General features: G+C 37.6%; 1 protein-coding gene across 14 annotated transcripts in view; it reads left to right on the top strand.

Moving 5' to 3' along the window:
• Positions 1 to 24727, top strand: part of LOC106057761 (nuclear hormone receptor HR96-like) — a 355871-nt gene that overhangs the window by 318989 nt on the left and 12155 nt on the right. For 9 of the 14 annotated variants that reach the window (XR_008775322.1, XM_056013976.1, XM_056013900.1 and 6 more), the window contains one exon: positions 24238 to 24451. Coding sequence is in view for 13 of the 14 variants with exons in the window: in XM_056013976.1 (XP_055869951.1) it covers positions 24238 to 24451 (214 nt within the window). In the remaining variant the exon portion in view is untranslated. Of the gene's footprint in view, positions 1 to 3332; positions 3916 to 3961; positions 4274 to 4694; positions 5390 to 24237; positions 24452 to 24727 lie in introns of those variants that run through there. The other 5 variants (XM_056013922.1, XM_056013915.1, XM_056013930.1 and 2 more) reach the window with 5 other exon arrangements.

Genomic DNA, 24727 nt, shown 5'->3' on the forward strand with positions numbered 1-24727 from the left:
CAGGAAACGAGGGAGGGGGTACATGTTGTTGAATCATACAGAAACACACACACACGGCACGCACACATAGCGAACCTGTTTAACATTTTTAGAGGTTGTGTAATAGTATTGTTTTCAATATGTAACTAAATTTTAATCTGACACGAATACGTCCAAATCATTTTTGTAATGAAACTGCTTTCTTTAAAATTAACTGGAGCTACTTTCTTGTCTGCTAACTGGAACTACTTTCTTGTCTGTTAAGTGGAACTACTTTCTTGTCTGTTAACTGGAACTACTTTTTTGTCTGTTAACTGGAACTTCTTTCTTGTCTGCTAACTGGAACTACTTTCTTGTCTGCTTACTGGAACTACTTTTTTGTCTGCTAACTGGAACTACTTTCTTGTCTGTTAAGTGGAACTATTATATTGTCTGTTAAATTGAACTATTTCATTAATTGTGTGTTAACTGGAACTATTTCCCTGTTTGATAACTTGTACACTACTTTTGTTTTTGTCTGATGCATTGTCCATAACTTTGCTCTCTGATCATTGGAAATAACGTTAAGATCTTCATCTATTTTCTTGTCCTGTTACCGTAACACTACTAAATGTTACCGTAACACTACTTAATGTTACTGCTTATATGTATAGTATCCAACAGTTTATCCGTAGTTGTAACAACGTTTATACCTCCAACAGCTTGTAACAAATTCAGTTGAAGTGTTTCTATTCTTATCCTCCCAGTTGACCGAGACATGCATTCTCTTGTCCTGACACAGAACGAAATAATACTTTCTTAATGCCTTGGTTGGTATTGGAAATGAAATCATAATTAGTGTATGATGTGAAACAAAATGAATGACGAAAAAATTTAAACTTGACATTGCTTTTTACAAACCTTATGTTACACTCTGTCTGTCTGGGTAAAAGTTTGTACACGTTATTTCTCCCCCACCCAATCTCGGAGTAAGCTGAAATTTTACACAATTATTTCTTTTACCTGACAACACAAGAATCAATAAATCAAATAACCCATTAATTAACTATTGGTAATTAATAATTATTAAGTTTTTGTATCTTGACCAAGGGAAAGAAGTCATATTTGACAAATGTGGTGGTATAAGTTGAATTAGTTCCCATGAGGACCATTGAACTTTTGAACCAGTGAACATTGTGTATGTATTAAACAACGAGCAAGGGAAACATTCACACAAACTCTCTTCCCATCCTTCCCAACTGGTCCAGACGATTGGGTCAGAGCTCAGTCAGATAGCTAAAAGACAAACAAACAAAAAAACTATTGGTACAAAAAATTTTCTTATCACACAGATTTATTATGTCTTAAGTTAATCCAGAGTATAATTACAAGACTGATCCAAACTAATTGATGCAATTACTCTTAATGTACGTTTTTTTTCTTTTTAAGAATTTTAATTAAAATGTTTTTCTTGCTTATTTTTTTAAAAATGAAATGTTTTATTTTTGTTTTGTTTTTTTTTGTTCTTTTTCTTTTGTAATAAAGCGTGGTGACTGAGCGGTAAAGCGCTTGGCTTCCAAACCCAGGGATCCGGGTTCGAATCCTAGTAAAGACTTCTATTATTATTTCTGGGATATGTAGGGTGCCTGACTCCACCCAGCTCTAATGGGTACCTGACATTAGGGAAAAGTAAAGGCTGTTGGTCGTTGTGCTCGACACCTGATGTTCTAGTTAACAGTGGGCCACAGAAACAGAGGACCGTTGTATCCTTCTGCTGGTGGGGGGATGTTCTTGGCACTCTTAGGCCTATTGTCTTTCTATTCCACGTAGTGTCTCTGTGTAGGAGCCAGCCCAGTCTCCACTCTCTAGATTATAATTGTCCTCTAGCTGTCCTCTAAATATGTCCTCATTCTGTCCTCTAAAAATGTTCTCTGTCCTCTAAAAATGTTCTCTGTCCTCTAAAAATGTTCTCATTCTGTCCTCTAAAAATGTTCTCATTCTGTCCTCTAAAAATGTTCTCATTCTGTCCTCTAAAAATGTTCTCATTCTGTCCTCTAAAAATTTTCTCTGTCCTCTAAAAATGTTCTCATTCTGTCCTCTAAAATTGTTCTCTGTCCTCTAAAAATGTTCTCATTCTGTCCTCTAAAATTGTTCTCTGTCCTCTAAAAATGTTCTCATTCTGTCCTCTAAAAATGTTCTCTGTCCTCTAAAAATGTTCTCATTCTGTCCTCTAGAAATGTTCTCTGTCCTCTAAAAATGTTCTCATTCTGTCCTCTAAAAATGTTCTCACTCTCTAAAACTTCCTCTTTAATTTTGAATACCTTGAGAGTTGCACTTCACATATGTGTGTGTGTGTGTTTGTATATATATATATATATATATATATATATGTATATATGTATGTATGTATGTATGTATGTATGTATGTATGTATGTATGCGATGTGTGTGTGTTTCTTTCTGGTCTGTGATTGCCTTGAACATCTGTTGGTGTTGAAAGGTGTGTGTGTGTGTATCTGAGTGAGGGATTGTGTGTACGGGTGTAGAAGAGGATGAGTTTAAGAGTGGCAGTTATTGTTTGACGGTGTCATAAACTTGGCCAGGTCGTGAAGTAACGCTTGCACTGGACGATGTAGGGGAACATTTGGTAAAAGGGGTGGAATGAGGAACACGAGTGCGGGAGGGAGGGGGGTCTGGCTGAGGGGCGTTCCCAAGATTTCAGCAGTTTTTACTTACAATTTTAACTTCTTATAGACCAAAACAACGTGCAGCACTTCTTCAGTTCTGGAGCACCAGTCTCAGGTTTTAGTTGAATTGGGTACGCACGTAACCATGGAGATACGAGGAGCTGTGCGTGTACATATTTTATATAAACATAAAGGGAGGGAACTGATAGTTGGGCGGAGTTAGAAGGGAAGTAACTGTGGTCTAGGCCTTCAGTTATTTTGTTGTTGTTTTTCTTCATCCCCCCCCCCCCAACACTGCACTTTTTTTTGTCCGTGGTACGAGTCTAGACCACCCCTCATTTCCCCCCCCCCCCCCTTTTCCCAAGTACTGTACCTTTTTGTCAGTTATCCCGCAAGCTAACACGCCTCCTCGCTTGTCTGCCCTTGCCATTGGTCGATGGGCGGCTTTGCACTGGCTCACCTCTCTGACACGAACTTTGTTTACCGAGCAGCCATCGAGGGGGAGGGCAGTTGTGAGGAGCGGAGGTGGGGGGGGGTATGACGTGTAGGCAGGTACGGCTTCTCTCCTCTTGCCTTCCTCGGTACGGCCTCCCTTCCCACTCCACCACCCAAACTTGTTTGAAAGTTTTCTTATTGAAGAAGGGGCAGAACCCCCCCCCACACACACACACACATTTTTTTCCCACAATTTTTTTCTTCTTCTCTACCTTTCATCAACTGTCTAGTTACAATGTTGTCATATCCCCCCTTCCCTCCGCCTCCCCTTAAGGCTCCCCAACCATCGTCAAAGTTGATTTTCACCTAGATCCCGATCTAGTAGTTGGTGGCACTGGAGATTACGGAGCCAGCAAGTAACTCGACCTGGGACTTAGTTGTACACTCGTCTGGTGGGACGGCCGTCACACGGGGACCAACGCTACTGCATACCCCGATTTCAGTACAAACACATCGCCTCGCAGAAATAGCCAGTGCCCCCTAGGAGTTTATTTCTGGTGAAGTTGGTTTCATTCAAATATTAGCTGGACCCCGCTGACCAGTGGGTTCTGTTGTGTGGTAGTGTTGATCGACCAGGGAATGGTCATTTGTTTTGCGTCGCCAGGAGCGGGACGGCCACGTATCTGAGCGCGACGGTGTTTTCTTTTGTTCTTTTAGTCCGGAGAGGACACCATATTTGATGAAGTGGACAAGACAAGGTGGTCATAGCAAGTGGCGGTCATTCAGCGCGACCTGTTCGGTGTGTCTGGTCTGAAGTAATACAACTGTTTCTTGTGGTGATTTTTTATCCGACTTATAATCTTATCTCTTAGTTGGCTTGGAAATGACTAGATTTGAAGGCTATTATTAATATAAATCTAATGGCGATACAATACTAACATTGATCTATTGTGGATGGGTTGCTAGAAAAACGCGACGTCAGTGTTTCCTAGATAATTTATGAAAGAGATCCGCTTTAGTCATAACTGCGTAAGAGATTTTATATTCCTATGTTTATTTTTAACATCGCACATATCCGCGTAGGCTGTGTGTGCTATTTCCTGTCCTGGTGGTACACTCTTTTCATAACTATTCTGTTTTATTCCCAACACGGACTTACAAACATACCAGTGTGTTATGATTAATTACTTACATGTATGTAAAGGATTTTTTTGAAATATATTTTGAATCGTTCTCTGGCTGAGATTCTTTTTAATGTTGTAAAATTTGGGGGATTTTTATAAATAGGTCGACAGGGCCATGTGTACATGCATTCAGTTTCCTGTTTAATTTTCACGACGCATTAAGGATGGGGCAGGGTCGGTGTGTGCTAGGTTTGCACCGAGTGAACTCGCAACAGAAGCGAGTGACTAGTGAAGAGCCAGAGTCTACTTTCGACACAAGTTTGAATAGATCTAGTGGGGTGTGTGCTAGCGTGTAGGAAGTGTTTCTTCATCCGAGGAATTAAAAATACCTGATGATAAAGCATCCCGATAGATTGGATTAGTTTCTGTTCGAACGTTTTTAATATATACCTCGTTTGTTTACTTTGTTTTTTTACTATAAAATTGGCGAGTTTAGTGTTTTCAATATGTGTATAGTGTTTTCAATATGTGTATAGTATGAATATTGGATTTGTAGCTACCATAGTTGAAGTGTAGTCTTAACTGTAGCGATAGTATCTGGTTTATAGTAATCGTTGAGTTTGATTCGTATTTTTTGTAGATCAGAGGGTCGATACTGGCCGTGAGTATTTTAACTCGTCTCTCCCTCGTGCTCTAGGGTGATGTTTGTGTTTCTGAACGATCTAGTTGTTAGTGTGTATTTATGTATGACTTCTGTGCTCAATCAGGGGACAGAATCACAGATCTAAAGAGGAACTCCCATTACGTGTTGTTTCGATATGACGTCTGACCTCACGGCGGACTAAGTTTGAAATCTAGACACAAACTCACAAACATACTGGATTTAAACAACTGGACAACTATTGCAATCTTTTAAAGGGCGTTGTCCACGGATGTTGATCTAATTGTGACAAACATAAGAAGCGAACCTCTGTGGATAATTCATCTTGGGGTTCACGCTTTTTTTTTTTGGACTTGAACCCCCGACGCTCACAGCCTTAGCGATGATGCTGTCGTTTTGCGATGCCCGCCAACCGCGGATGTTTCCAGACTATTCGCCCTATGGGGCCCCTCACCATCCACGTCCTCGGATGGACCCCACCAATGATGTGTTTACATGTCTGTTCGGTGATCTGTTTGTCAAATGGTATGTATATCTATTTACATAATTTCTGTGTCTATAAATAGACCTTGTTTTGTTAGCTATTTCGTCTCACGCCAAACACGCGCGTGTTTCAATCTCACGGAAGACACAAATACACCTAGATCTAGATGTCAACTGATTGTCAGTGGATTTGAACTTAAGATGAGTGAGACTTAAGTTTAAATGGCTGGCGGAAGGCCACTGTAAGGTACTAAAAATAATGTCATAAAATCTATACAACATTATTACTTTGTTATCAGACCCCATACGCAGTATTGACTATTTTGAAGTATTTATGTTCATTCTGTTTTTTATATTTAGTCTGGACTATGTCTCTGCGTGATATCTGCATTTGGCTTTATAAATACTTAGTAAATACTAATTCATGACTAAGTAAGTACTAAGTAAGTACTTAGTCATGACTAAGTCTTCAGTTCTTAGATATTCCTGAGATAGACATGATTTAGTGCCATTTTAAAACGAATTGTTAAGAAAATGTGGATGTGAAATCTAGAATTTCTGTTTTGTTAATTATGCACACGGCCCATTGCAAACATCAACACTATATTTGTGTGAGATACAGTATGGTAATGAAACACTAGACATTGCCAATGTCAGACTTAAGATTCAGGGATAGATAGATTTAATGACACATCATATAATAGATCTAATGACACATCACATTATAGAATAATGACATACTTAGATCTAATGACATATCATACAATAGATCTAAGAACATCATAGATCTAATGGCATCATACAATAGATCTAAGAATATCATAGATCTAATGACATCATAGAATAGATCTAATGACATATCATAGATCTAATGACATCAAACATGAATTGACATATAAAATAGATGTATTGATATATGATATATCTTAGATCTAATGACATATCATACAATAGATCTAAGAACATCATAGATCTAATGACATCATTGAATAGATATAATGACATCATAGATCTAATGACATCATTGAATAGATATAATGACATATCATAGATCTAATGACATATCATAGATCTAATGACATCATAGAATAGATATAATGACATATCATAGATCTAATGACATATCATACAATAGATCTAAGAACATCATAGATATAATGACATCATAGAATAGATATAATGACATATCATAAATCTAATGGCATATCATAGATCTAATGACATATCATAGATCTAATGACATCATAGAATAGATATAATGACATATCATAGATCTAATGACATATCATAGATCTAATGACATCATAGAATAGATATAATGACATATCATAGATCTAATGACATATCATACAATAGATCTAAGAACATCATAGATCTAATGACATCATAGAATAAATATAATGACATATCATAGATGTAACGGCATATCAAATAGATGTAGTGGCATATCAAATAGATGTAATGGCATATCAAATAGATGTAACGGCATTTCAAATAGATGTAACGACATATCAAATAGAAGTAATGGCATATCAAATAGATGTAATGGCATATCAAATAGATGTAACGGCATATCAAATAGATGTAATGGCATATCAAATAGATGTAATGGCATATCAAATAGATGTAATGGCATATCAAATAGATGTAACGGCATATCAAATAGATGTAATGGCATATCAAATGGATGTAAAGGCATATTAAATAGGTGTATTGATATCACAGAATAGATCTAATAACATCTTAAAATAGATCTAATGACATTAAATTTAATGACATGTCATAGAATAGAAAAAACGGCATATGCTTCAATGGATCTGTGACATCATAGATTAAATCTAGTCATAGATCATAAGCTTTATTTCGTCACATACTGCACAATTAACTTTGTCTGGAAAAGTTGTTAGAAAATTCAATATTCATCTTCTTGTATATATGGGAACTCTTAGTAATTCGTATTGATGTTGTGTGCTCTTTCCAAATGAGTAAATCTAGGGACATAACATCCAAGCGTATATTCATAAACATCTTCTTGTATATATGGGGACTCTTAGTAATTCGTATTGATGTTGTGTGCTCTTTCCAAATGAGTAAATCTAGGGACATAACATCCAAGCGTATATTCATAAACCCGTATTACTAATACTGCGGTTGAAAAATTGAAAAATGTAATTTCCTAAATCTTCATAATCCTTCATTTACTTTTGGTTTCTTGTAATGGGCATATTTGGAACTTTATTCTAAGATTTTATTATATTTTTTTAAGTGATAAGTAGAATCTGGTTTATAATAAATCTTTTTTTTATAATTCGTATATATTGTTATAATTGTTTGTGTGTTTTCATGCTTCTATCCTCATTGGAATCATCTATTCGTCTCAGGGTCTATGCTTGTGAGTTATTTTCTTCTGATGTTCCATAGATCTAAGTTCTAGGAAACGAAAGAAATTGTATGTGTGTATATAGGTCAGTCTGTTCATTAACATTCTCTACACATTCAGACAATGTACATTTAAATTTACAAGGTCGCTACAATATGGACAAGTAATCTAGATCTATGTACATGTACTTTTGATGAAAGTCTGTACGCAAATTATAATAGGAATGAATATTGAACAATTAACTAAACTTGTTTCATTTTTTGAAAAACAATTTTATTTTTTTAAATGTGTGCATGTCACGCACTGTAGTTTCTTTGTACGCAGTGTTGCTTTAGAATATGTTAAATATAAATTGAAATACCAGGTCTGTTGTGTCTAGTCCATGACAGTTTGATTACGACTTGGCTCAATTGGAACGTAAATGTTACGTCTGCGAGTCGCGTTGATTTAAGAGACATTTTTTTTTTGGGGGGGGGGGGGGGGGGGGGGGGGCAAAAGTTGAGAAGTAGTAGATAGGCGTCTCATTAAGTTCAAGACATTTTCTGGCAAAATTTGTGCGTCACATTGAAGTGAGAGACATGTTCAGATCTAGGATGTACTTAAAGGGGAACACTGACATGGTGACGTCACGCCCTTGTCATGACATTAGTTGTTGTTTTTTTTCCAAGTTTCCAAGAAGTACTAGACCCACAAGTGAGTCCCAGTCAAGTAGACTGTAAAGTATAAAGAGTGCATTGACTAAGGTCATCGTGGTCAAGACATTTTTTTGGGTTATTAAATTGTAACGTACGAGTAAATGTGGAAGTTTCTTGAAGAGGAAAAGTTGGCGGGAAACTAGCAGACGTAGTATAAGCTTCTGGGAGAATAATGTACAGGTTTCACTCTAGAAAATGAACAGATCACTTTGAAATTTTGTTTACGAACCTGAGAGACTAAACAAACAAAAACATAACCAAAGAATTCCTTAGAACTCTGCAGACGACATGTATTTCCAAACTCTCTTCTCCTTGTTCTTTCATTTGTTCTCTCTCCAATAAACTTTTTGGCCAAATGTCTATTCACTACACATGTACAGCATCAGAAAGTCTGCTTGTTATTTGATCCCACGAATGATGCCCCTTGTTTCACTGCCATCTCCTAAAGCATGTCTCTGGTCAGTAACCCAAACATTTAGACCTTCAACTCTTGTCATTCTCTTAATGTAATAATAAAGTTGTATGTGATATGTTTTAATATTTACATACTGCAATCTAAGATTTTTCCCCTAATATATTTTTTGTTGATTTTGAAAACAGTTTTACAACTAGGCCTATATTTATTACACGCGGGACCATTAACTAATTTTTGTTTTGACAACTTTGTTTTGAAATGACTCTCGGGGGATAGTTGTATCATGAAATACATTTCGTATAATTCAGAAAGAAAAAAGTTCATCTAATATGTTTTGTCTTTAACCCACGTTAAGATTACCATTGTGTTTATTTTTGTCTTTAACCCACGTAAAGATTACCATTGTGTTTATTTTTGTCTTTAACCCACGTAAAGATTACCATTGTGTTTATTTTTGTCTTTAACCCACGTAAAGATTACCATTGTGTTTATTTTTGTTGTTTCATGAGATCTCCTTAGGACTAAGTCATGTAAAAGACAGTTGTTAATGCCGAATTATATAAAAGTTCCCCTTTCAGACCTTGCGATCTATAGGGCAGATGATGTAAAGGTCATCTGTTTCTGTGGCGCACGGTTAAAATGGCTGCCTGTTCGTGCGGTTTGCGCGCTGGACTGTCGTTTGGATTTATCGACGGTCGAGGGTTCAAACCCTGCCCGCTCCCATCCCTCGTCGTCCTGCGGGAGGTTTGGACTAGGAAGTAAACTATCTTCAACTCTGAAGGAACATCCAAAACATGTAAAACATTTTACAAAACATTTTAACGATGGTGTCTTGTGGCCAGCACTACGACCAACTCTCCCCAACTAATGTCAGGTACCCATTAGAGCTGGGTGGACTCAAAGGCGCCCAAAGGTCCCGGAATTAAAATTCTATGCATGCTCGTTGATAGAACAATGGAACGTTAGAAAAGTTTAGAAAGCAGTTCTAGCGAATCGAGTTGTTTTATTTCCATGTCATTATAAACATCTGACACGCTGGTAGTGAACACATACAGAAGTTGGTGGCAGTATCTAGAAGTAACGGTTGCAGGTGCCATGGCGTTTTAAATATTGAGCGGAATTAGTCAAATGAATTTCTCTTGTTGATTTTCGAGTCGATATGCAGTCGTTGTTTGCTGATACACATTGTTTCTACCAAAACTAGATCTAGATAGAGACATTGTTTGTATCAAACTAGATCTGGATATAGACATTGTTTGTATCAAACTATATCTAGATAGAGACATTGTTTCTACCAAACTAGATCTAGATAGAGACATTGTATCAAACTAGATCTAGATAGAGACATTGTTTTCGCCAAACTAGATCTAGATATAGACATTGTTTCCACCAAACTAGATCTAGATAGAGAAACATTGTTTCCACCCAACTAGATCTAGATAGATACATTGTTTTAACTTAGAAAGCGAACTAGAGTATTCATAAATAATATCTAGGAGTTTATAAACATGGAACATTTCTTTCATGTTTACATCGATGTACTTGTCTACTTGTTAGTAACCTTTTTTTTTAATACTACGAACATGGACATTTCTTCATGATACAAACATGGACATTTCTTCATGATACAAACATGGACATTTCTTCATGATACAAACATGGACATTTCTTCATGATACAAACATGGACATTTCTTGATGTTACATAATAATCGACATTTTTTACGTTATAAACATTTGATTTTCGTACTGAAATTTTTGTTTTGTTAATAAATATAAATGTTTATTTTTCACTCTTCATTTTTACATCACTCAAAAAACAACTATTCACTGTTCCTCGTCGTTTTTTCTTTTCAACTATTTTTTCTATTAATGTTTCTTTTCTTTTTTTCACCACATATAGACTGCACCCTTTTTATTTTCTTTCCCTGTGTTTGTATTTGTCGTGTCTTCTATATTCATTTATTTATTTACTAGGTATGTAATTCTTATTCTGTATAGATCGCTTGGCCACCTAGTCATAGGTCCTGGGTCTTAGTCCTATTGTAAAAGAGGCTGGATTTTTTTATTTTTTTCAAATTTTAAATGCTTCTTAATTCTCTCGGAGCTCAAGGCCACTTCATTAATATCTGATAGGGGAAGCCATAGTGCTGGGAGCACTACACCATCATAAATGATTGGCTGCGGAAACTGGTTAGAACTAAATATTTAGAGATAATGAGGCTCTTTCAGAGTTTTTATTGGACGTTTTGGTGTAGATAAGGTGTTGCTCAGATACTGGATATGTTGTAGAAACTCTAATGGAGTGAAAGATTTGTTGACAGAATGGCGTCATGTGTCGATACTGTGTACGCACTATCTGTCACTCCATGACCCGATGTCAAGTGTACATGTTCAAGAGCTAGTATTCACAATGTACACAGATATTTATTGACATAGTGCAGCTCGCTTACATTCTTTAGTATCGGTGAATTGATTTAAAAAAAAAATAATGTACACAAAAGTTAACCTTCACATTTTATTTGTTAAAATTGAACTTAAAAAAAACAACTTTTTTTTAACACTAAATAAATTGTTTAAACGTAACCATTTATTAATTAATCTCATTCTCTAAGACTCTCGCAGCTTGTTCTCTATTGGCTAAGATATCCGAGTGCGAACTATTAATTTGTTACAATATCGCACTTTTTTTTTTCAACATTCTTGTACAATGAGAAATACAAGAGCACACTTCTTAGGGTTAAATGTACATTTTTAGCAAACTGCAGTCGTGGTCTGCGTGACGTGTGATAAAATATCTAGGTCATATGTTCTAGCCGGGTCTTCCTATTGTGTGAAGTACTGCACACTGCCTTTCTTTTCAGAGTCGCAGACATTAGCTTTAGATTTATTATCATCACAAATGTTTACATTGGAAGAAAACGCACTCTCCGTATATTTTAAGACATCTTCGATTACTTTTGGCTTCTTTCTAATTTATTCTTATTTCCATTCATTTTCGCCCCATATATATATTTCATTTTTTTTTCATACTCTGGTTTTTTGAACTCGTTTAGGATTGAGCATGAGTAAGTTAAACAAAAGCCTAAGATAAATGTTAAATGCCTCTCTTAACTCGGTGGCACGCCACCCGCAGTGTAGGATGCTTTATATACTTATAAACATTGAAACAAACTGTGTTTTTGTTTAAATTCCTCAATGTCAAGGCCAGGTTTAGAAGCGCACACATGCGCTGTGGTAATAGAAATCTAATCTAAACAAGTGGCAAAGGGTTAACTCTATTGTTTGTATATGCAGACTTTGCAATAGGGTCCAAACAAAATCCTTTAAACTGGAACCATGTTAAACGTTGGAGATGGCACGCTCCATTAACTCCCCGTATTGACCACCGATAAGGTAGCGTTGGGTACTTTTTAACATGTACATCGAACTGTTAGACGCGCGCCATTCATAGCCAGCATGCTTGTGGAGCTATGTCAACGCTGTGGCTGCGGGGACGCCCCTGCAGTTGGTGAACTTACCCCTTGCTCCCCCCATCAACCTTTAGGATTCGATCGCAGTGTACTACTTTTATCGTCCTCCACATTCCGTCCCCTCCTTTGCTCTCTTCGTTTGCCCTCCCCTCCCCAGGTTTACGACTCATGCTCCGCTTCTGATCGATCTCATTGTTTTTTTGATCCATTACTAAATGTTGCGCTACAAGCACAGACTACCTCTGTTAACATTTAAGCCAGTAGACAACTTTACTAATCCGCTTTGGTCTACTCAACTTTAATCCACTTTCTACATCTTAGATCTACTAACCCTTGATAGAAAACTGGCAAGGCGAACACACATTTTCTATGTTTATCCAAGTTAGAAAAGGATCTGATCATCAGAAACGGATGTCAATGTTTCTATAGAGAGTAAAGACATTCATTCTGTGTCTGTTGTAATGACGAAACATTTCTTCTATCACCATGGTAATTGTTGCTATTTCACACACACACACAAGTAATGTAAACATTTAAATCAGACACCAGTATCCATTCCATCTTAATCTTGTTTACATTGTGGAGATTGAACTGAACTTCATTGAAGGTTTAACTGTTGTGGTTTCCTTGTTGTTACTGGCTGACCTAATTCATCATTAATTACTATATGTTCAATTACAGAATTAATAAAGCTTCCATTGGCTAATTTTCTCTTATCTAATGAGCTGAATTACACACTTTCTGGAAATGTACGTTGAATCTCGTAATAGATAATAATTGTTTCTAAGGAAGGTCACATGATATTTAAAAAATATATTTTTTTTTTTTTTACAATTTCTTAAATTTAAAATCTCATGCTATCTTCAAGGTTCGACTCTAATTGTTTTTTACAATCTTCACCACAACACGTGAAACAGTTGACAGCCAGCTCAGTTCTTTATTCTAGGAATTAATATTTCTCCTGCTCTGCATTTTGCATCTAAATCGCCTATTGCCAAGTTAAAATACTTCGCAATAAGATGTTTCTCGTCTTTATTCTCTGGGTGGGGGAAACAAACATGGCTTCGGACGTAACAGTCTAACTTGTGAAAACTCTGTTGAAAAAAAAAAGGCTACTCTTTGCTTAAAACAAAACAAAGACAAATGCATATAAAAATGTAACAAAGAAGTGAATGAGATAATGTTAATTAATGTATTGGTAGTTTGAAGATTTGTGTTGAATGGGTCCATGCAAAGTCCAGTCACATCCTATGGCATTATAAGTGTGGGGTCAGAATAAGATCCATAAATTACCATCAAGGATTTCTTTTAATGCTATTGTCATAAAGTACCAGGTGACCGAGCCTCGCTTGGTTGAATAATTTGTTATAGGCACACGGTCGGTGCATGTATTCATTTTCTCACGTGTGAGCTGTTTAGCTGTGGGTGCTGTGAAAATCCAGTGGGTTGAAGAGCTGATCAGTTTCAAGGAGACCTTGAAGAAATGTCCCTAGTGCAATACTTGGACATCTCAAGATACATTTCTTACTATTTTAAGTCATTTATATTTCTAGTAAGACAATTGTGTCCAATTGCTTTTTAACTGTTATGTCATGGTGCGTATTTTGACTTTTATGTCATGGTGCGTATTTTGACTTTTATGTCATGGTGCTTATTTTGACTTTTATGTCATGGTGCGTATTTTGACTTTTATGTCATGGTGCGTATTTTGACTTTTATGTCATGGTGCGTATTTTGACTTTTATGTCATGGTGCGTATTTTGACTTTTATGTCATGGTGCGTATTTTGACTTTTATGTCATGGTGCGTATTTGACTTTTATGTCATGGTGCGTATTTTGACTTTTATGTCATGGTGCGTATTTGACTTTTATGTCATGGTGCGTATTTGACTTTTATGTCATGGTGCGTAGTTTGACTTTTATGTCTTGGTGCATTTTTTGATTGTGATGTTTTGGTGCTTATTTTGATTGTGATGTTTTGGTGCGTATTTTGACTGTGATAATTTGGTGCGTTTTTTGACTGTGATGTTTTGGTGCTTATTTTGATTGTGATGTTTTGGTGCGTATTTTGATTGTGATGTTTTGGTGCGTATTTTAACTGCGATGTCATGGTGCGTATTTTGACTGTAATGTTTTGGTGCGTATTTTAACTGTGATGTCATGGTGCGTATTTTGACTGTAATGTTTTGGTGCGTATTTTGACTGTGATGTCATGGTGCGTATTTTGACTGTAATGTTTTGGTGCGTATTTTGACTGCGATGTCATGGTGCGTATTTTGACTGTAATGTTTTGGTGCGTTTTTTAACTGTTATGTTTTTTTCTTGAACATGAACATGTTTTACGCAGGTCATCGCGAAGTAGGTCACCGATTCGCAACCATACACTTCTCGTGATCTAATTACCTATATTATTTATATTATAACTCGCCCGTATGAAATGTTGGTCAATGATCTTGACTTGTAAGTGGTCTTGAGGATCTAGGCTCGCTACTTAGAGTGCACTGTGCGACCCCAGAAGATGTCACTTAGTACATTCAGGAGTCCAATGTAAACTGAATTATGAACAAATCATTGCGGGGGTTGTTATTGAACTGGCACAAAACAAAAATGTTCATCTGCATTTATCGCCATGTACTCATTATAAATAACAAATCGTGTGTCTGACGTGTTATTATTAGTCATTATTATGTAATTGTTTTTGTTTTTACACATATAAATTCGGTCAACAAAAACACTTGCTAAGCCTAGATAGGCTACACCGAGCTACACTAGCACGCTAATCAATAGCAGGGTAGCCTTCGTCGGGTTAGGACAAAAATAATACATCCCAGCCTAGTTCGATACGTAATACTGTCTTTCTTCTTTCAATCGATCCCACAGATGGATAGATAATGATCACTTACATCCGAACACGAGCACAATATGTGACACAATGTTAGAATACTAGTGACATTGTGTAGACGTCAAAGAAAGAGTATAAGAAACTGCAATCCAATGGGATAGGTCTGTAGTATAGACCTCATTCAGAAAACAAAGCTCGTGTACAAACATTTTCTAGATACTAAATGTTTGAATGTTGTATATAATAGTGTTTGTGTTTACTATGGGTTACGGTTTAAAAAAAAAAAAAAACTTTTTAGGCATAAAAAGAGGCAACTTACAAGTTTGCTTTAGAAAAAAAAAAATCAGATCTAATCTAGTCCCCTTGATGTTCAAATGCTCTAGTCAATAGATTATCAAAAAAGATTAGCACAGATCTAAATATTATGTCACTGAAGTATTAAGTCAGATATTTGCAATCGTTAGGAATAAGTTTTAGGTTACCTCGAAAGATTTAGATCTAATTTTGGAGTAAAGTTTTAGATCTAATCCAGAAGTAGGCCTAAAGTTTTAGATCTTATCCAGAAATAAAGTTTTAGATCTTATCCAGAAATAAAGTTTTAGATCTAATTTAGAAGTAAAGTTTTAGATCTCATCCAGAAATAAAGTTTTAGATCTAATCCAAAAATAAAGTTTTAGATCTCATCCAGAAATAAAGCTTTAGATCTAATTCAGAAGTAAAGTTTTAGATCTCATCCAGAAATAAAGTTTTAAATCTCATCCAGAAATAAAGTTTTAAATCTCATCCAGAAGTAAAGTTTTTTATCTCATCCAGAAATAAAGTTTTAGATCTCATCCAGAAATAAAGTTTTTGATCTCATCCAGAAGTAAAGTTTTAAATCTCATCCAGAAATAAAGTTTTTGATCTCATCCAGAAATAAAGTTTTAAATCTCATCCAGAAATAAAGTTTTAAATCTCATCCAGAAGTAAAGTTTTTGATCTCATCCAGAAGTAAAGTTTTTGATCTCATCCAGAAATAAAGTTTTTGATCTCATCCAGATATAAAGTTTTAAATCTCATCCAGAAATAAAGTTTTTGATCTCATCCAGATATAAAGTTTTAAATCTCATCCAGAAGTAAAGTTTTTGATCTCATCCAGAAGCAAGCAACGTTTGAACGTTTACTGTTTCAATGACCATCCCAAGAGTTGCCATTACAAAGTAGGCTCGCTTGTTGGTGTCTCTGGTGTACAGACTAAAGGAAGTGTAGACATCTTCTTTCAGAGTTTTAGGTGACAATGGTTTGCACTTTGTAGCACCGCTCACTTTGTAGCACTGGTCACTTTGTAGCACTGGTCACTTTGTTTTCATTTAGTTAGCAACATTGAAGTTCAATTTAGCTTCTTTGGCATTATTGAGTTGATCCTAAAAATCCCCAATGAAAATGCCATTGAATGTACGCTTGCTATAGAGCAGTGTATAATATACTGTACATCAAACTACTTGGTCTGCTGATTCTCAAAAACTCAGAGAATCTTTCAGATGTAAGGTTTTGAAAGAAATGTGAAACGAAACATTCCAACTTTTTACCTCAAGCAAAGATTTCTACTCGACAGAAGGTGTTATTGTAAGACACCGAATAAACAGGGGAAATAACTTGAACATTGTTTGGTTTGGGATTTTTTGGCGGCAAATGACAGATTGTGAAACCTCGTTAGAACTCTGCGTGTGTGTTTCGGACTCGAATAAACGCGTGGTATCATCAACGGTAGCAGTTTTGTAGATGTGAGTGCTACACTCATGTGCTCGTTCTGTTGGTAGCTTTTAAGATTTTGTTTTATATGTTTTTGTCCTTCCTTCTAAATTGAAGATCAATACATACTAGGCCGGCTTGAGATGACGACTAGCATGGCTCGAACTAGCAACCACGAGACAGTCCAGAGCGCCTACCACACCTCCATGCAGACATCCAGATGTAGTCCTTTAATATTATTATTATTATATTAGAAAAGAACTATGAGGAAGTTGTACGGCGATGTCAATGATGGTTGTGGGTTTTTTTCCTTTTTTTTTTGTCACTAAACAGTAAACCAGGGCGATTATTATAATTATTATTATCATCATCTTAGCAATAGTTTGCTTTATGTATTTGGAGGTTTTTGTAATTTATATTATCCATTTTTTTTTCTCAAAACTTTTTTTAAAGTTGTAATACTTTAGCAGAAACCGTGTTTAATTTACATGCAAAGCCGTTTTCTATAATGTAGGCCTAGTAGCCGTACACACATTGATGCCTTGCTGAATTCGAAGATTTTAGAACTGTGGGATGTGTGTGCACATCTCTGTTGCATTATGTACCACACGGTACTTCAAAGTTTTTCACTGGATCAACTCCTGTGTTCTCTCCTGTAGTTAATCTGTGCATCCAGTGTGCAGCAACGCCTGTGTTCTCTCCTGTTGTTAATCTGTGCATCCAGTGTGCAGCAACTCCTGTGTTCTCTCCTGTAGTTAATCTGTGCATCCAGTGTGCAGCAACGCCTGTGTTCTCTCCTGTAGTTAATCTGTGCATCCAGTGTGCAGCAGACGCTGATGGTGCTCCCCAGGCGCCCACTTACCAACACTTTTTCTTTTTGTGTACGATTTTAATTGATCGCTAAAAAAAAAAAAAAAAGGCCGAAATTTGTTTACTCAGGTATGAATGGCAAGGCCCCCGAGGGTAGGAAGGTATCGTGGGCACAGAGAAGGCGAGATCGATACCTCGCCATGTACGCGGTCTAAATTGATAGACGCTCTAATGGTGAATGACGTTCCGGAGGGGGGGGGAGGCTTTGGTAGGAATCGATTCTGTAACTCGATTGATCGTTCCGCATTTATGAGGTCCGTTCCGTATACAAGTCCACCCGTCGTCTATTGGTGGCATTGTCCGCTGGAGTAGAATTTGTGTCATTTATTTTTGGAGTTAAAAAAAAAAAAAAAAAGGACGGATCGATGTGACGTCACGAGGGGGTAAATGTTATATACATCAAGATTTCTTTTGGAAAAATAGTGCGTTAATGAAACACTAGACCAAATAAAAGTAATCTATATATCAGAAAAGTAACAATTATAACTTTTTAAAAGTAACTTATTCCTTTGCTCATATCACAGGCAATGAAATTTTGACCTAAAACGTGACGGGATCATGCAAGTATACGAGCATTAGCTAGTGATGGGAACGGAGCTCCGAAAGACAAGCTCTTACAAACACTATTGCCTGGTCTCTAACGTTGGACAGTAGTAAAGATATAATTTAGAAATCAAAACAATATGTTTAAAATTGAGACAAATACTCCACAAAGACATATTAACAAGAGGGAAAGCTTTACATTGATAGTACTGTCGGGCGGTCAATTACAACTTGTCAAAGTTCGTCTTAGAACGCCGATGTTAATAGTTATCCCACTAGCCTACGCAAATGTATTTTCGGCGCTCGACATTAATATCTAATGGTAGATCTATATAGTCTAGTACAACAATGTCAAGCAGTTCTCATAGCGATAGCAAGCTGGGGCCGTGACCCAAATCTAGGTTTATTATGGCTAACTTAAAAGCCAATTACTCTTAAGTTACTATTTCGGGTATATCTGATCTCACCGGTTACACTTTCAACCGTCAAATGGTTTCTCATTCTCATGAAACACACACACACACACACCAAAATATGTCATGCAACAAAGGTATGAATTATTCGCGTAGAGAACGTAGTGAAAAGTGTCTTCACTGTACTAAACCAACGTCTTCTTAGTTAAATAGTGTCCCTACGTGATTGACTTTATGTAAGCCCGTTGTGTCAAGTATTCACAAAATGTTAAATAGATAGAAATACGGGCGAAAATCGTTAGATGTGTATTGGTAGGTCACAGAGTCTCAGACTTGATTGCTTGAAAACCTAACGTCTAGCTGACACTATGGCAGTAAAAGTGTCGCCCGATTCTTAGTCTTAATTTCAAATTATCTCCTATAAGCCATTCGATATAGATTTATGATAGATCCATGAAGTATTCACATTAGACACATATGTTTTCTCCTTATTTCATCTTATTAAGAAGATATTCTCCGTGTGTTTCGTATTCGTCTCTACATATTTCTAATGTTTATTTGTATGCAAGTGTTTTGTGTGACCGCATCTTTAGGACGTTTTTACTTTTTTTTTTTTGTTAAACCTGACCCTACACGCCTGAAAAGGAAACAGAAAGATGGCATAAACGTTGAAAGATTGGGGGGGGGGGGGTACGATACCTGGATCACCGGTGAACGCGGGACGTCGTAAAGCAGAGAAGGGGAGAGGTCCACCAGAGGTGGAGATTGTTACAGACGTGCCGGGGCAATGTTTGCCAAGACTGCTACGGGCTCCTGCTAGATAAACAGTGGTCTTTTCTCCTCCGGGGCTTCACACCCCGTGTTTACTTTCAATCTATTTAGACTCGGGGCAACAACTGCTGCTGCTGTGCCCACTTACTGCTGTTCAAACGGTATGGCGGAGAGTATTGCCCAGAAAAAAAAATACTAGAGGAAGGATTGAGTGAAGTTTGAGGGAGGGTGAGGAAGAGGAATGGAAGCTGAAGTATTGGAGGGGGGAGGGAGGGAAAAAATCTCTGGGCGTGAAAATTCACAATGATAAGAAAACCATAGGGCTAAAGAGCTGAATGAAAGAGCTTATCTTAGCTCCGATACACTTGGCACTAATATTTAAGCCTGGTTCAAACAGTAATGCTGATCGCTTTGAATAAATTAAGCCCAGCACCTTACATTTCTGGGCGAATGTTATAGCCTGCTGCATTAGAAACACAAGGTCACCTTTAACACCCCTCCTCCCCCTTGATCTAAGTCTCGACTCTGGTGAGAGGCATGCAGTGAGGGAAACTGTGTCCGAAAGGGCACTGAGGTCGTTTGGCAGAAGTGGTACTTAGAAGCAGTTGAAGGGTTGACGGGGTCAAAGGTCTCACATTAATCCGTAATTTACACAAGTACATTTTTGTAGACATTCGATTCTTCAATTTAAAAAGAAATATTCAAATTATCGATTCTTCACTTTCATATAAAAAAATGTTATTCTTGATTCTCCACTTAAATATGAACTATGTATTCCAGTACCCACCAAACAAAAGTATTGCATTTTGCTTGTAAATTACTTTTATCTTTTAGTGACCTGTTCCACTGACCTGTCGTGTCACCTTTGTCCGAAATGTGATCAGAAAAAATGTAAATAAAAAAGACACCTCAGATATCGATGATGGACATTGTTTTTCTCATGTTTTTCTCAGTTGCTCTTGCATACAAATCTCATGTTGGCGTTTTAATTACTATTTTAATGACAAGTAAAACAAAACAAAAAAAAAAGAGATTATTTGTCGTTGTATATTGAAACTCAATTATTTCCAGGCAGTCAAAATGGGCAAAATTCAGACTTTCCCCGCTATTCCAAATATCTTCTTTGTAAATCTTGTAACATTCGCTTTTACAATGTAGGAGAACATTTAGTGTCTTAATTAAAATAAAGAGTTTGGAATTAGTTTGGAACAAAACAAAATATAGGCTGGGGGGGGAGGGGGTTAATTCGCTTTGAATTGAAGTTCTGTTGATCAATTTTTTAAATGCTGAATGCTTCAATGTTGAAGGTTGACGCTAATATCGAATGTAGAAGTTGGGGGGGGGAGGGTGGTGAGCTGTATAGTGTTATAGCGGGTAAAGAAGTAAAAGATGCTGCTTTGATGTAGACTCAGTGCATTCTGTTATTTCTGTTTGCTTCATTGCAACTCGACATCTAAGTGTAGCCTCACAAGCTTTCCCCTGGCCTAATTCTATTTGTCAGCCTCGTTCTGGGGAGGGAAAGAGAGAGAGAGAGTGAGCATAGAGCGTGTACGTCATCTGAAGGTCAGGCGGTGCGTGGCTATGTGCACCTCCGCTGGACTTAACCTACTCGTGGACACTACAATTCTCTTGGTCACCATGCAATCCGATAGTCCAGTCTCTCTCCTCCCCCCCCCCTTTTTTTTTTCGTGACATTTTGTGCCTTTATACTGACTGTACCTAATAACCTTTGGTGTGTGTATGTATGTGCGTGTGAGAAGGGTGAATGTGACCTCAGTTAACCTATAATAATTCTGTGGTCAAGTCACTAGGACAAAACATGGCATTCAGAGCGGCCTTCAGTGAAATACTTTTGACATATATTTTCAACTCGACATAGACACACAAAGATATACATCGGGGTTCTCAAACTGGAGCAGCGGGAAACTTACCATGGATTAGACTATTGTCTAATGAATGCATATAATTACTCTGTGACCTTTGAACTCCTAGAACGCAAGCGTTACGGAAACACTATTTACGTGAGAGAAGGACAACTCGCACAGAATATTCCCGCGGGGACGTTAAACTAAAGAGGGATCGTGTGTCATTTGTTAGTTTGTGTATATCACTTCTAGTACCCAGTTGTTGAAGGACGTTTACATCCTGACCTACTTAATCACTGAATTAACTGATGTGTAATGCTGTCACCTACTTAATCACTAAATGAACTGATGTGTTATAGCAGTGACCTACTTAATCACTGAATTATGAATTAACTAATGTGTAATGCAGTCACCTACTTAACCACTGAATGAACTGATGTGTTATAGCAGTGACCTACTTAATCACTGAATTAACTGATGTGTAATGCAGTTACGTACTCTGCGATTGATGGTTGTTAGTCTGTGAAAAAATAAACATGTACACAGTTTATATATTATGGTATTTTTATACAAGTCTTGATGATGTCATGCCTTAGAGATAGGACGCACCAGACAGGATGGACTTTGAACGCGACATGAGATGTGACGTATTTAGACTAGCGCTCAAATAGAAATGAAGAATTGATCAACATTTACTGATTAGGCGTCGACTTCACAGTAAAACCATCCAGTGACTGACGGAGGACTTAGAATTCATTTCCATCTTAAAAAATAAAGTTTCTTATTCAGACCACGAGGGTGTCATGTGGCCAGCACAACGACCAACCTCCTTTACTTTTCCCCAACTAATGTCAGGTACTCATTAGAGCTGGGTGGACTCAATCTCTAAAATTTAAAAAATTCACCAGGATTCGAACTCGGGACCCCCGGTTCGGAAGCCAAGCGTTTAACCGCTCAGCCACCACGCCTTCCATAGTCTTTGTAACAACTTCGCTCTCTGGTCTCTGAAACATTTTCGCTCTCCGGTCTTTGAAACATTTTCGCTCTCCGGTCTTTGAAACAACTTCGCTCTCCGATCTTTGTGAAGTTCTGTCTGTATTGCGTTCCTACGTAATCGGTTAAAATAATCAGATGACAGCTTCATACACCTTACAGACAATCTGCTACACTGTTTGTTTTTATTTATGAGAGTGTCCCCACTAAAACCGTAGTACTCATTGACAACAAGGAAAAAAAAACAAGGTTAAGTAATGGACATAATGCACACCTATAAAGACGCTCTCATGTATATATTGATGTAGATTTCCTTGCTTCAACTTCCAATGTAGTTTTTATTCCCCTCTTGTCTTTGGTCCCAGCTTCTTGTGGTCTTGGAAGTGCAAGTTCATAAATCTCAGCCTATAGACAACAGCGCCTTCTGTGTCTCGCTGAAATCCGATTACCCAATGTCCCATCGGCCTACGACTAAAACATTTTACCGTTGGACTTAAAGACAATAGTTTAGGAGAGTGGGAGGGGGGGGCACTGTGAAGTATAGAGAGTAGTGAGTACACTCTGTTAACATAAGTCAAAAAGTAAGCCAGATTTGTCAACTAGTTTCAAGTAGGTTTAGGATATCTATGGTGTCTGCTTGGTTAAACCTTAGTTTAGCCTCTGGCAAAGGGCAGACACAAATTCTGCCCGAACTTTCTTTTTGACTCTTTGCCTATTGAGTGAATTGAATTTTTTAAACTAACGTTTTTTAAATCTTTATATATATCGAAATCTTTAATGGTGTGTGTGTGTGAGGGGGGGTTGTCAGGGTAAGACGGAAAGATTTTGTACAAGTCAAGCCATGCATGAAGAGTTGGCAAGCTGGAAAAAAAAGTCTGCACTCGTTCACCCCGTGACCAACTTTACCATTCTCCCTGGTCTAAAGTGGGATACTTTGGCGACACTTTACCTCGGGACTGATTGTGGAGACATGCGGGGGGTGGCGGGGAGTCAAAGGACAACTCGGGACTGATTGTGGAGACATGCGGGGGGTGGCGGGGAGTCAAAGGACAACTCGGGACTGATTGTGGAGACATGCGGGGGGTGGCGGGGAGTCAAAGGACAACTCGGGACTGATTGTGGAGACATGCGGGGGGTGGCGGGGAGTCAAAGGACAACTCGGGCGGGGGTTTGTGTAGTTATTGCGTTTTCTTGTAGTATTTGTGCTGTGACTTTACCATCCTCTCTTCCCGCACCGCCCCCTTCCTATTTTTTTTTATCCCCTTACCTCCCATCACAATACGTTAGTTTATTCATTGTTCCCATTGTTCAGACTCATTTCTCCGTTACACAGCACAGACATGGGGCAACCGAATACATATACATACATTTAAACACACAACATTACACATAACAATGTACGCGCTCACTTACATACGCTCTAAACAGACATAGACATCCGTCAGTGGCATTCTGGTAGTGTACGTCCTCTTGGCAGTAGTTCCAAAATTAAAATGTTCCCACAGATATCATTGTTTTCTTTGCAACCAATGCTATTTACAAACAATTACTGTTTGGGAACCGTTGGTCTATGAGATGATGAACAATAGGAGGGCGTGTTCCTTAGTGTTGACGATTGCCCAAAACTTGTTCAAGTGTCTCCGTCTAGTTGTGTTAATGGCGCTGTCCACAGTTTATGGCGCGATCATCCTGACAGCAGGGCTATATGCTTCATCTTTGTTCACATGTAATACAGCTAGACATGGCCTATAATAGCCTGACTCAGAACAAAGCATTTAGGACGCTACGGCTTAGAATAGCCCGACTTTAAACAAAGAATATGGGGATTTAGGACAAAAATAAAAATGTGTAAAAATAAAACATTTCAATGAACTGGAACTTTGTTTTTCTCCTCTCCAGCTTCGATGATCCCGGCGGCATGGAACACATGCCGCACCATTACCGTTCGCTGGACCACTCTCCGACGGACGGAATGGGTTGCGGCAAGGCTCGCAAGAATAAGGAGGACAAGTATTGCGGCGTGTGCGGGGACAGAGCCCTGGGCTACAACTTTGACGCCATCTCCTGCGAGTCTTGTAAAGCTTTCTTTCGGAGGAACGCACCTAAAGGCTTGGTAAGTCTTTGAAGAGTCAGCCCCTTAGTCTTGTCCCACGTGACATCGGCAGTTTGTCTTCCTATTTAGTAGTTCTCCCTCTATTTTGTTAATATATATATTTACTTTATATAAATACAAGTGGCCGCTCAGAATGTTAAGTCTACCAAACGAATATAGATATGTGACCCTATTCTAAGAGACTTTATCGATTTGCTGGAAAATTCATCGAAGACTGTAGACCAAACTTATATCGTTACCCTAAAGTCACATATATTTAACGAATTGAAATAAGTA

Source organism: Biomphalaria glabrata, chromosome 1 (assembly GCF_947242115.1).
Source record: "Biomphalaria glabrata chromosome 1, xgBioGlab47.1, whole genome shotgun sequence".
Lineage (NCBI taxonomy): Eukaryota > Metazoa > Mollusca > Gastropoda > Planorbidae > Biomphalaria > Biomphalaria glabrata.